This window comes from Miscanthus floridulus, chromosome 3, assembly GCF_019320115.1.
Source record: "Miscanthus floridulus cultivar M001 chromosome 3, ASM1932011v1, whole genome shotgun sequence".
Lineage (NCBI taxonomy): Eukaryota > Viridiplantae > Streptophyta > Magnoliopsida > Poales > Poaceae > Miscanthus > Miscanthus floridulus.
Window position 1 is genome coordinate 140,777,076 of NC_089582.1, and position 11,124 is coordinate 140,788,199.

Below are 11,124 nucleotides of genomic sequence, written 5' to 3' on the forward strand. Positions count from 1 at the left end.
CTGGGCATTCATTCTTTTGGCGGAATACTCGAATAAGTTTGGTTGTTTCTGCCGTGCTGCACTGCTGCCTAATGCAACCTTCATGACCTTCGTTAACCCATCTACTGCCTTCAGTGTTTTCACATACAAATACAATACAGCTTAATAGTAGGGAATCTGTAATACTACCTCCAGTCAATTATATGACGTTTCAGACAGCAAAATTAAACTACACGCAATCCAAGTCTAATTAGATGTCTGAAAAGTCATGTATATTTGAATGGAGTGAGTACCAGATTTCATTGCTTACAGGAAATTTCATAGCTCCTTAATTTGAAATTGAAATTGAAATTGAATTGAATCATGTAAACAAACAAGATACATACTCCAATAGACATGTCTCGTAGCGCCAATTAGTCTCAACTAATTACAGGAAATCTTATATGTTGATCTAATACACATCCTAAACAACCAATGTGGAGCTAATCCTTCGTTTCAAAAAAAAATGTGGGACTAATCCCCCATACGATCCTAATTTAAACTGAATTAGATGTCACAAAACCTCTAACTCCATTTGAGCCCTTTGGAACTGAAGGCTTTGCTCCATCGAACTTACACTGGCTAGTTTAGCACACTGGAGTTGCACCTTTTTTTAAGAAAAGGAATGGTTTTTCACCGTCAGTTTGCTGCATGTATGGTCAGTCCGTCACTGGTCTTGACTCGGGAGATGAAGAACGCTTATTGGCGTTTGGTGGTACCACGTTACCACCCGTGTTAATCACTGCAGTGCAAAGCCGTCCTGCTTAGCTTTGGAGACGAGAAAGTGCCTGTAATGTAAGATGGAAGTAGATGTCGAGTTCTGCATGGAAGTTGTTGCCTGCTCGCTCGTTTTCTACAGTCCGGAACTTTGCTGAGAAATACAGCTACTAGAGCCTGTTCGGCTGGCTGGGCTGGATCGTGGATTATTTACTGCTGGCTGGTTTGGCTGGTTTGGTGTGAGAGAAAAATATTGTTCCAGCTTATAATCCACGATCGTATACGATTGTTTACGGCCTGCCGAACAGGCTGTAGGTGCTCCCTCCGTTCCAAATTATAATATGTAATAAAAAACAATATATTTAGGGTCTATTTGGATCCCTTCATCTTGGAGGAATTGAAATCTACATAATGAATTAGGCTATTTGGTTTGGAATTTGATATTTCATAACATTCCCAAGCTCACAAATAAGACTATCTCAAATTCATAGGGTGGGAGATAAAAATGAATTCTATAGATCACTATGCTATAATTTTATTATCTGACTTATAGCATACTCTTCAACTCACTTCCTACAATAGAAATGCAACATACAAGTATGTCCCTTGTATACCTAACAATAAATATACAAATATATTCTATATACAACTATATTAGCTTAATTAATCTATGCTTAAATTATAATTATTAGAATGAATTCAATTTTAAGGATCCAAATAGGCTCTTAGAAAAGTCAAAATGTCTTATAATTTAAAAGGAAGGAATAACTTAGAAAATCATATATAGTTACTAATTCTTGATTGCGTACCAAACGTAAGGCTTAGAAAATTCAAAATTGTATCATAAACAGTTAACCACGTTATGCCATTCAAATTCTATGTACTTTGGTGCAATGTCTCGTGTATAGAAAGAGATATTGGATCGGCCGTCGCATGATTGCAAACTGCCAGGGGCGCCACTACTTGATGTCTTGATCCACACAAGCTTGTAAGCACAGTGCACAGTGGTGCTTAGCAACTGCAACTGCAACTGCAGGTCACAGTTACGAACAAAATAGAACATCACTCCATCTGGGAGAGGTGCATCTGAAGAGAACAAAACAGAACCATCAAGGGGATCAATTTATTGAGCACCAGCAAACACTGCATTCCCATTATCTCTTTATTCTCTCCTTACCAATGTCAAAACACCAGAAGCAGCTTAAGTCGGCAAGTCACGCACCCAAAACAGGAAACGAAGGTATACAATTACAACACATAATGCTAGCTACTGTCTTCCACAACACAAGTACCTCCTATAGCTCCCCAGCATGTAACTTGTGCCAGGAGCACCCACCAGGTCACCACACCAAGCATCAACGAATAAATAGGCGCCGAACGCCTCTTTCGAGTCGCCGCAACTATTCCTACCCTCTCTGTTCGGCTCCGGCTATTCAGAAAGCCAGTGGAGGCAGTGGCAGGCTGTTGTTGAGCCCTGGCCGCATCCTCCTCTTCCTGAGCCTCTCTGCAATGATGAAGGCGAGCTCCAGGGACTGGGAGGCGTTCAGCCTTGGGTCACAGTGGGTGTGGTAGCGGTCGCTCAGGTCATCGAAGGTCACAGTCCGTGATCCACCAATGCACTCGGTCACGTTCTGCCCAGTCATTTCAAGGTGGATGCCTCCTGGGTGACTTCCTTCTTGGTCATGCACGTCGAAGAATGCGCGCACTTCAGCCTGTTAGATACATCAGCAAATGATATCAGTTGGAGCAATGATATATGGGGTAAGCCGAACAAGCCGAATATGGTGTTCGTGATTAGAGCAATGATATCAGTTGGAAGGCCAGGACGGAATGTTTCTAGATAAAGTGTAAATACTCCAGTGAAAATAAATTGATCAAATCCATTGTCAAACAATTCAATGATCAAATATATTACTCTTAGAGTGGCATTTTAACATCCATTCATTAAGCTGAAAAGACATCAGCAAATGACTTGTATCAGAACTTAAGCTGAAAACTCGTTAATAGCAGCACCTAAAATGCAGACCCAAAGTATGCTTAAAAATCAGGGTTTTTGCCTCGTTCCCTAAAAACGAGGCGGTTGATGATAAATCAATACTATCCAGGCAGGGAATCTCTCCCCTCCGTAGTTTGCTTTAAAAAAATTCTGAAAAATGAATTTGAACAAGATTTAGCCCCAGGCCCCAGCCCAGCCAAGTACTTTATTGACCTGTTGAGGATAAGTAGCCCAGTGATCCTACTTCTATTAAATCATAAGCAGATACAATATTCCAGAAGTATGACGTATGCCCTAAAGTCCTGCAATCTTACAGACTAGTAGAAACGCAGAGCGAACTTTAGATATCGTTCCATATTCCCGATACAGACATATGAACGCTCAAACAAAACTGAGACTCATTCAAACTTATCATAACAGAAATGCATACTAGCGAAGAATGAAAAAATTCACTGTGGAAGGTGACTCACCAGAATGGAGTCGAAAGGACGAGTCTTCAAGCCACAAGGGGCCTTTATGGTGTTTCCATGCATAGGATCAGTAATCCATGTGACAATCAATCCAGCATTGCGGACAGCACGGATGAGATGAGGCAACTTCACTCTCATGTTCTCTGCCCCCATCCTTGTAATTATGGTGATCCTTCCAGGTTTGTTTGAAGGGTTCAGAATCTCAATCAGCTTCACCAAGTCACCGGGATTCATTTTGTCACTCACCTACATTCCACAAATTACATGCCAATTTGACAGTCAGGATGACAGGACAAGCACAGTGCCTAGATTTCACTTAATCAATAGAAAAAAAAAGGATTTAAAGCCGACCTTTATGCCAAGAGGGTTGGCCACACCACGGAGGAATTCAACATGAGCTCCATCGAGTTGACGAGTGCGCTCACCAACCCACAACATGTGGGCTGAACAATCATAGAAAAGGCCACTGGTGGAGTCCTCACGGGTAAGAGCCTGCTCATAGGGTAAGAGAAGGCACTCGTGCGAGGTCCGGAAGTCAGTAGTCGTCATTATCGGGTGGTCAACGGTAAGTCCTGCTGCAGTCATGAACCCAAGAGCCTCATCCACCCTATGGGCCAATTCACGGTACCTATATGCCATCCAATGAACATACTCAAACCATCAGATTATGATATTCATTTGACCATTTGCAAACACAAATTTTTAATTCAACCAAAATTAGATAAACATTTCATGTAATCATGTACAACAGTATACGATTAGCTAAGCTATTCTTGTAACATAACATGTAAATCTCTGGCTACAAATTGTTGTTTTATATGTGCCCTTCTGATGGCGACCTATGGGAACTTTGGTGGGGCAACAACTTCCTAGGAAAAGCCAATTACTTGGTCCACAAATATTATAAAGTACATCAGTTAAACAATATAGACTACATCTCCGTGACTAAATCAAAACCTTGAAACGAAAGAAAAAATTGTATGCACTAGATATGATCCATAAAGTAATTTTATGGTGGAGCACCATACTCTAATGGAGTAACTTTAACTAGAAAATACCAGATTACCAGTGACATGTTTTATTGACCGACAATAATACTTTCGCATGGTACCTTCTTTACACACAAAAAATCAATACATGCAACAAGGAGATGCACTCAAAGACAGCGATGCCCTGTTTAGCAGCTTCCTCGAAAGAAAGGGACATGTAAAGGGAAAGATCCGACATATTCTACTGCAACTACTTGTACCAAGCTTCATACTGACTTATGGCCCCAAAAAACCACGTGAATTTTACCGCATTGACGACAAACAAACAATCAAGAACCACCAAAAATGCTGAGAACCATTGCTTTATTTACATGGTCAGGCCACAGGACAAAAATATATAAACATTTCAGGAATGGTTCTAGTTCCATCCATATGTTCACTTTCAACAAAATGTTCAGTATCTAAGAATAGCTACTTCCACTTTGAGATTAGCACCAAAAGAGACAGATCCATGCTACCATGGACAAAATTTTAATTCAACCAAAATTAGATAAACATTTGATGTAATCATGTAGCAATAATATCTGATTAGTGAAGCTATTCTTGTATCTCTGGTTACAAATTGTTGTTTTACATGTGCCCTTCTGATGGAGACTTGTGAGAACTTTGGTGGGGCAACAATTTTCCAGGAAAATCCAAATACTTAGTCCACAAAATATTATAAAGTACATTGATTAAACAATATAGACTACATTGCCGTTAGTGAATCAAAACCTTGAACTGAAAGAAAAATTGTATGCATTAAATATTACCAATAAAGGAGTTTCATGGTCAGATTACAAGTGACATGTTTTATTGACTGACAATAATACTTTCTCATGACACATTGTTTAAGCAAAAAAATCAATATATGCAACAAGGAGATGCACTCAAAGACAGCGATGCCCTGCTAGCAGCTTCCTCGAAAGAAAGGGACATGTAAAGGGAAAGATCCAACATGTTCTACTACAACTACTTATACCCAATTTCTTACTACTGACTTATTATGGCCCAAAAGAGCCACGTCATTTTTACACCATTCACGACCAACAAATGATCAAGAACCACAAAAAATGCTGAGCACCATTGCTCTATTTTAAGAATGGTTCTAGTTCCATCCATATTTTAAACTTTCATCAAAATGTTCAGTATCTAAGAATAGTTACTTCCACTTTGAAATTAGCACCAAAAGAGGCGGATGTGTGCTATCACTGGCAACCTATATTGCATAACTAGTTATTTTTCTTCATCATATCATCGTGATAACGAGATATGTGCAAGAGATTTTCGTTCTGACACGACAGCGATTTCACAATCTCCACACCACACCAAAAGCGCTACTGAAAAACGCAGGAAAAGGGGCCATTTTTCTCACCTATCACCTTGCTCGCTGTGATCCATGAAGTCGAGGTTCCACTGTGTGACGCGCTGCATGGCAGCGTACCCTCCGGTCGCGAACGCGCGGAGCAGGTTGAGCGTCGCCACCGACTGCGCGTAGGCGCGGATCATCCTCTGCGGGTCCGGCACGCGGCTCTTCTCGGTGAAGTCGTCGCCGTTGATGTTGTCGCCCCTGTAGCTCGGCAGCTTAACGCCGTCCCTCTCCTCGAACGGTTCGGACCTTGGCTTGGCGAACTGGCCAGCCATCCTCCCCACCTACCATGCACAACAAAGTCGGAACAGGTCGGATCAGATCTGGCAAACCGTCATGCCTGGTGACCGGAATTTAGTAGCGGTCTGGTGGATTTTGGTGGGTTCGTTGGTACCTTGACGACCGGCACCTGACCACCGAACATGAGCACGGCGCCCATCTGGAGCAGGATACGGAAGGTGTCACGGATGTTGTTGGCGTGGAACTCCTTGAAGCTCTCGGCGCAGTCGCCGCCCTGGAGGACGAAGGCGCGGCCCATGGCGGCCTCGGCCATGCGCTCCTCGAGGTGGCGCGCCTCTCCGGCAAACACGACCGGCGGGAACGTCTCGATGGTCTTGAGCACCGTGTCCAGCTCCTCCTGGTTCGGGTACTCGGGGAGCTGCAGCGCCTTCTTCGACTTCCAGCTGTCGACCGCCCACTTCCCCGGCGCCGCAGGCTTCTTCTCCGGCGTGGCCACCGCCGAGGCGGAGGACTTGGCGGCGGCGGCCGCGGGGACGGCGGGCCCGTTGTTCTTGGACGGGTCGGCGGCGTGGATGGCGGAGATGGTGCGCCTCTTCAGCGGGAGGAACGCGGCCGCGCGGCGCGGCTGGGATGCCGCGCCTCCGGATACGGCCGCTGCTGCTGCTGCGGCGGCGGCGGAGTTGGTGGCCAGCGCCATTGCGAGCGAGGCGGTCGAGCGAGAGGTGGTAGATGGGTAGGTAGTGGTAGATGGGGGAGGAGGCGTGCAGTGCAGGGCGTCTCCTCTGAGGAAATGGAGGTGGCGAGCGGAGAGGTACTTATAGGCGGGCGGAGGAGGAGGGGGTTGGTAGCCGTGAGCGACGACGACGGAGGCGTGGGGTAGTTGCCGCCGGGTGGCGACGAGACGGGACGATCGGAGGTGGTGGAAATGGAACGGTGTGGCTGCATTTAGAGCGGTCATACCACCAGGGTTTGGTGGCGAGTCTACGTCTATGACAATGTGGGGCGTGACGGCAGAGAAAGAGGGTAGGTGCGGGCTCGGTACGGTATCTGGTAGGCGAGGCGTGGATGATCGGCTTGGCTACAAATCCATCGAACTGCCCAAATGGTTGACGGCTTGTGCTCTTGTGCTCTTTGCATCGCACACGTGCGAGCGAAAGTCTTGGGTCATGACACGGAAAATTTTAGACTGTCTCCAACAACGCACGCAAACGGCGACGTAATCGCAAAATCCATCGCGCACAGTGTTTTGCGTCTCAAAATCACGCTTCAACGGCGGACGCAAACAAGGCAGCCATTTTGCCTCGCCGGCGAGTCGCAACGCAAAAACGCGTCGCCTCTCTCGACGACGCAAACCACTGTAGACGGAGGCGCCGCCGCGTGGAGGGAGAGAGGAGGTCAAGAGCAGAGAGGGAGGAAGGAGGCGGAGGGGGAAGGGGCCGCGCCTGTGCGACGGACGCCTGTGCGACGGAGGCCGGCGGAGCGGAGCCCGCGGCGGAGCTGACGCTCGCGGTCGACAGAGCCGCGTCCGGTGGTGTGTGCCTTGCCGAAGAGGTCGAGCGATACGACGGCCGCCCGGAGCTCGCCAGCCATGGCCTCCATCACCCGCGCCGCTCGTGGAGGCCCTCCCAGCGCCGCGCCCGCGCCGCTCGTGGTGGCCGGCGGAGGCAGCCTCGCCCGCGTCGGATGCGGACGCGCCCGCGCCGCTCGTGGTGGCCCTCCCCGCGCCGCGCCCGTGGCCGGCGGAGGCGGCCCTCCCCTCGCCTTGCCCGCGCCGCTCGTGGTGGGTGACGGAGGCAGCCTCGCCCGCGTCGGATGCGGACGCGCCCGCGCCGCTCGTGGTGGCCCTCCCCGCGCCGCGCCCGTGGCCGGCGGAGGCGGCCCTCCCCTCGCCTTGCCCGCGCCGCTCGTGGTGGCCCTCCCCGCGCCGTGCCAGTGGATTTGGGTCTGGGTCTATTGGAGAAGGCGAGATTTGGTTGCGAGACCTTTTTACTGTATGTGACCTATACTATTGAATGGGTATCGTGTTTAGGTTATTTCTGTTGGAGACAGTCTAGAACCGCTTTGAATTGGGTATCGTCAACGCAATCTCAAGTTTAATTACTGTCTCCATGTCTTCCTTCAGTATGCATGACATGCATGTACATAAACATCCATTGCTTTTGCTTTCTGGCGCAGGTAACGTTACCAATAAATAACCAAACAATGTTCGGTCCTCTACTTCGGCTTTGCATTTATCAATGCTGATTTCAGAAACCCAGATAGGTAGTGTTGATTCATCTACTTTTGGCTTCGCATTTACAGATGCCAATTTCAGAAACCCTGAGCGAGTGGTCCAGCGATGCATGGTTTTACTTGCATCACTTTGTTTCAAAGTAATACACCAAAAAGGTTCATGCTTTGTCCTATGATTTATTTTTAAGGTCTTATTAGGTGGCGCTTATTAGTCTCTTAACAGTCTCTTCATTGGTTATATGAAATGAACCTCCTATGAATCAAAGACACTGTCAATTTATCAAACTGCTGTTAGTATCAAACTGTTGTTAACTACTGCTGTCGTTCTGATTTCATATTCCTACTCCACATTGTATTTCTCACTAGATGAGTTTCATACTAACAGCTACTTATATGATCATTCCAGCAGTGGCGAAGCCAGAGCAAACTAGAGGGGGTGCCTTTCTCTTATATGTGTAAAAATTTGATCTGCAACCATGATGAAAATTTGTTTTTAATAGTGGTTTTTCAAATTTCTATGGGTGCCTGGGCACCCACAACCTTCAACGTAGCTTCGCCCATGCATTCCAGGATGCCCTTTCCACAGCAAGTATGGGAGCCGACAGATTTCTTCAATGCCTATTTTCAGCATAGGGAAGGCTTCATTTTAGTTATGCCAAGTTAGATGATGCCAAAATTGCAGTCTTCCTCTGAGTGCAGGTGACACCGATTTCTCATTCTTCCCAGACAACGTTCATTCCTACCTCAAAATGCATGTATGCAATTTTAAAAAAATACATTGGAAGTATGCAACTCTGCTCCTCTAACTCTTTTATGGCCACCTGATATGTTGCTACTACTGTCAACAACAATATGCCCATTTCATTCATAGTTCCTGATGGTTGGAATTATTGTTAGTATTTTTTGCATCTTATGTGTAGCCTAGAAAAACAAATGGTTTGTTTTCGTGCCCAATAGCTCTCACAGATTGTCAGTTGTTCCTGTCAATGTTTTCCCTGCTTCTATACATGCTGGTAAATCTCAAATTAGTTCATATGCGCATTGCATGAAAACAATTAAAGATTTTAAGTTCTGTGCATTCATATTGTTATTATTTTTTTGCATTTTATATGTGTAACCTACAAAAAAATACTACTTTTCTATAACTGAAATAGTTTGTTTTCATACCCGTTGGCTCTCACAGATTGTCAGCTGTTCCTGTCAATGTTTTCCCTGCTTCTATACATGCTGGTGAATCTCTGCAGTTCAGCGGCCGCAAAAAAAGACAAAAAAACCCGCTTCCTTAATCAGTATGATGCTTTTTCTATGATCAGTAAAATCCATTCATGTATGCTTGCTCAAACTATGTTTGTCATCTTATTCACCAGTCTCTGTTCTTTGTCTGCAATAGATATGCCGCGACCAGGGCCACTCATTACCACTCAAACTTGCAGGAGATGTTGGACAGTTATACCTTCTGGAAGAGAAGAAGGTATGTTCTCATATTTTAGCAAACAAACAAGAGTTCTACATGTTACATCATTAATGTTCTCCCGCGTGCTCCCTACTTCATCTATTATTATTTCCTTACACGTATTTATAACTTGGCAGAAAATTCGGCACTGCCCCTGTATAATCATCACCGACGTAAGCTCTTAGCTTGCCCATATTATTCCTATTTTCCCACTAGCTAATGTTTGCTCTGTGCAAAACAAACTTGCATATGTGCTTTCATATTGCTTTTGTCCATTATAATTTCCCACCCAATACCCATGCTCAGCCCCATCAGCAGCTCACTATACTCATTTCTCTTTTACAACAGCTCTCTAAATATTTATTGTCTAATGCAGCTATTCCTACTTTAGGTTTGATCTATAGTACATGCCACACATCTAAGGATTGGTCAACATGTGTGCACTAGAAGCCCCTTTTGTTCCATGATGTATGAAGCTTATTGTAGGGTATTATAAGTCTACCCTTCTCATCAGCTAAAATGTAATATTCATATTTTGCATGTCCTTTGTGCTTGCATTTGACAATACAAATAATTATAAGTGTTGCAAACTTGCAATGCTACCTCTCTACGTATAGAACATACTTTTGTACATCTGGCAGTACCAATAAATCTAAGTATTGCAATGCTGCCTCTTTACGTATAACATACTTTTTATTGCGGGATGTGCACATACAAGGTTCATCGTCCATTTGGTTTCCGCTAACTTTACGTTCAAGTACTATCGAATGTCCCTATATAGAACTGTAATCCTATGTGACTACATTCAAACACAATAAAAGTATGGAAAACAAGAACAGGTGTGCCATGCCAAAATAAAAAAGATTCAGTGGACATGGTTGTTTCCCCTTTGTGAAGTCTCATACCATACCGCAAACTTCATTGATTTATTTCGATATTTGACTGCTGCAATCACGACATATTATGTTGCTTATGAGATATTTAACATAGGATAGTATTTTTTTTCCCAGTCATCAGTTGCTATTCTCGCTCCTGCCCGTGCAATGCGCGGGGGAACTGACTAGTTTAACTAGTGACGTAGTCCGTTTTTGTTCTACTATATATGCTTTGGATCGAAGCTAAGTTGTGTTTTGAAAAGTACATTGTTCAAAAATTAGTGCGCAAAAATTTCTTTCTAAATTATAGCCTAACGATAAATTTTCTTGATCACAATCTAAATACTTACTCTCTTGTCATGAAATACAAGGTATCAAGTAATTTTAAATAAGGCCGACATAATTTTAAAAGGCATGCATGCTATTGAATTTGTGTATCGATTGCATGAGCCTGATGGTGTTTAAAAAGCATGGTATGGATACATGCATAGCTGGATTTTAAAAGGCAGATATGCATAGATATGCATGGATGATGCTGAGCAATATAGAATACCATATAATTTAGGACAAATTTTGAAGCTATGATACTTTATATTCCAGGACAGAGCGATACAAAAATCCCTCCGAGATTTTAAGTTGTCCTAAGTCAAATTATACAAGTTTGACCAAATTCATAGAAAAAACAATGATAACTATGACATCAAATAAGCATTATTAGGTATATTA

General features: G+C 44.4%; 1 protein-coding gene and 1 long non-coding RNA gene across 4 annotated transcripts; one reads left to right on the plus strand and one right to left on the minus strand.

The window, feature by feature from the left end:
• Positions 1-1,838: 1,838 nt before the first annotated feature.
• LOC136542630 (phospho-2-dehydro-3-deoxyheptonate aldolase 2, chloroplastic-like) lies at positions 1,839-6,693 on the minus strand. Its single transcript, XM_066535150.1, has 5 exons — positions 5,993-6,693; positions 5,605-5,882; positions 3,553-3,829; positions 3,202-3,447; positions 1,839-2,447 (listed from the first exon to the last, which is right to left on the minus strand). The coding sequence occupies exons 1-5, from the start codon at positions 6,533-6,535 to the stop codon at positions 2,169-2,171; spliced, it is 1,623 nt and encodes a 540-aa protein (XP_066391247.1). The 5' UTR covers positions 6,536-6,693; the 3' UTR covers positions 1,839-2,168.
• A 1,300-nt stretch (positions 6,694-7,993) lies between these two features.
• On the plus strand, positions 7,994-10,106 carry LOC136547258 (uncharacterized). 3 transcript variants are annotated; one of them, XR_010781523.1, is made up of 5 exons: positions 7,994-8,226; positions 8,641-8,769; positions 9,254-9,359; positions 9,461-9,541; positions 9,661-10,106. It is a non-coding gene; the product is annotated as an uncharacterized lncRNA (long non-coding RNA). The 3 variants fall into 3 exon arrangements; XR_010781524.1 differs by having other exon boundaries at positions 7,994-8,210; XR_010781525.1 differs by having other exon boundaries at positions 8,009-8,100.
• The last annotated feature ends 1,018 nt before the right edge of the window (positions 10,107-11,124 follow it).

What these genes read in the sequence shown, in the direction of transcription:
- LOC136542630 (XM_066535150.1), bottom strand. Translation starts at nt 6,535, where the DNA reads ATGGCGCTGGCCACCAACTCCGCCGCCGCCGCAGCAGCAGCAGCGGCC. An exon ending in CACAGCGAGCAAGGTGATAG is followed by an intron (nt 3,830 to 5,604) that starts GTGAGAAAAATG and finishes GATGGCATATAG; the next exon opens with GTACCGTGAATTGGCCCATA. An exon ending in CCAACCCTCTTGGCATAAAG is followed by an intron (nt 3,448 to 3,552) that starts GTCGGCTTTAAA and finishes TGTGGAATGTAG; the next exon opens with GTGAGTGACAAAATGAATCC.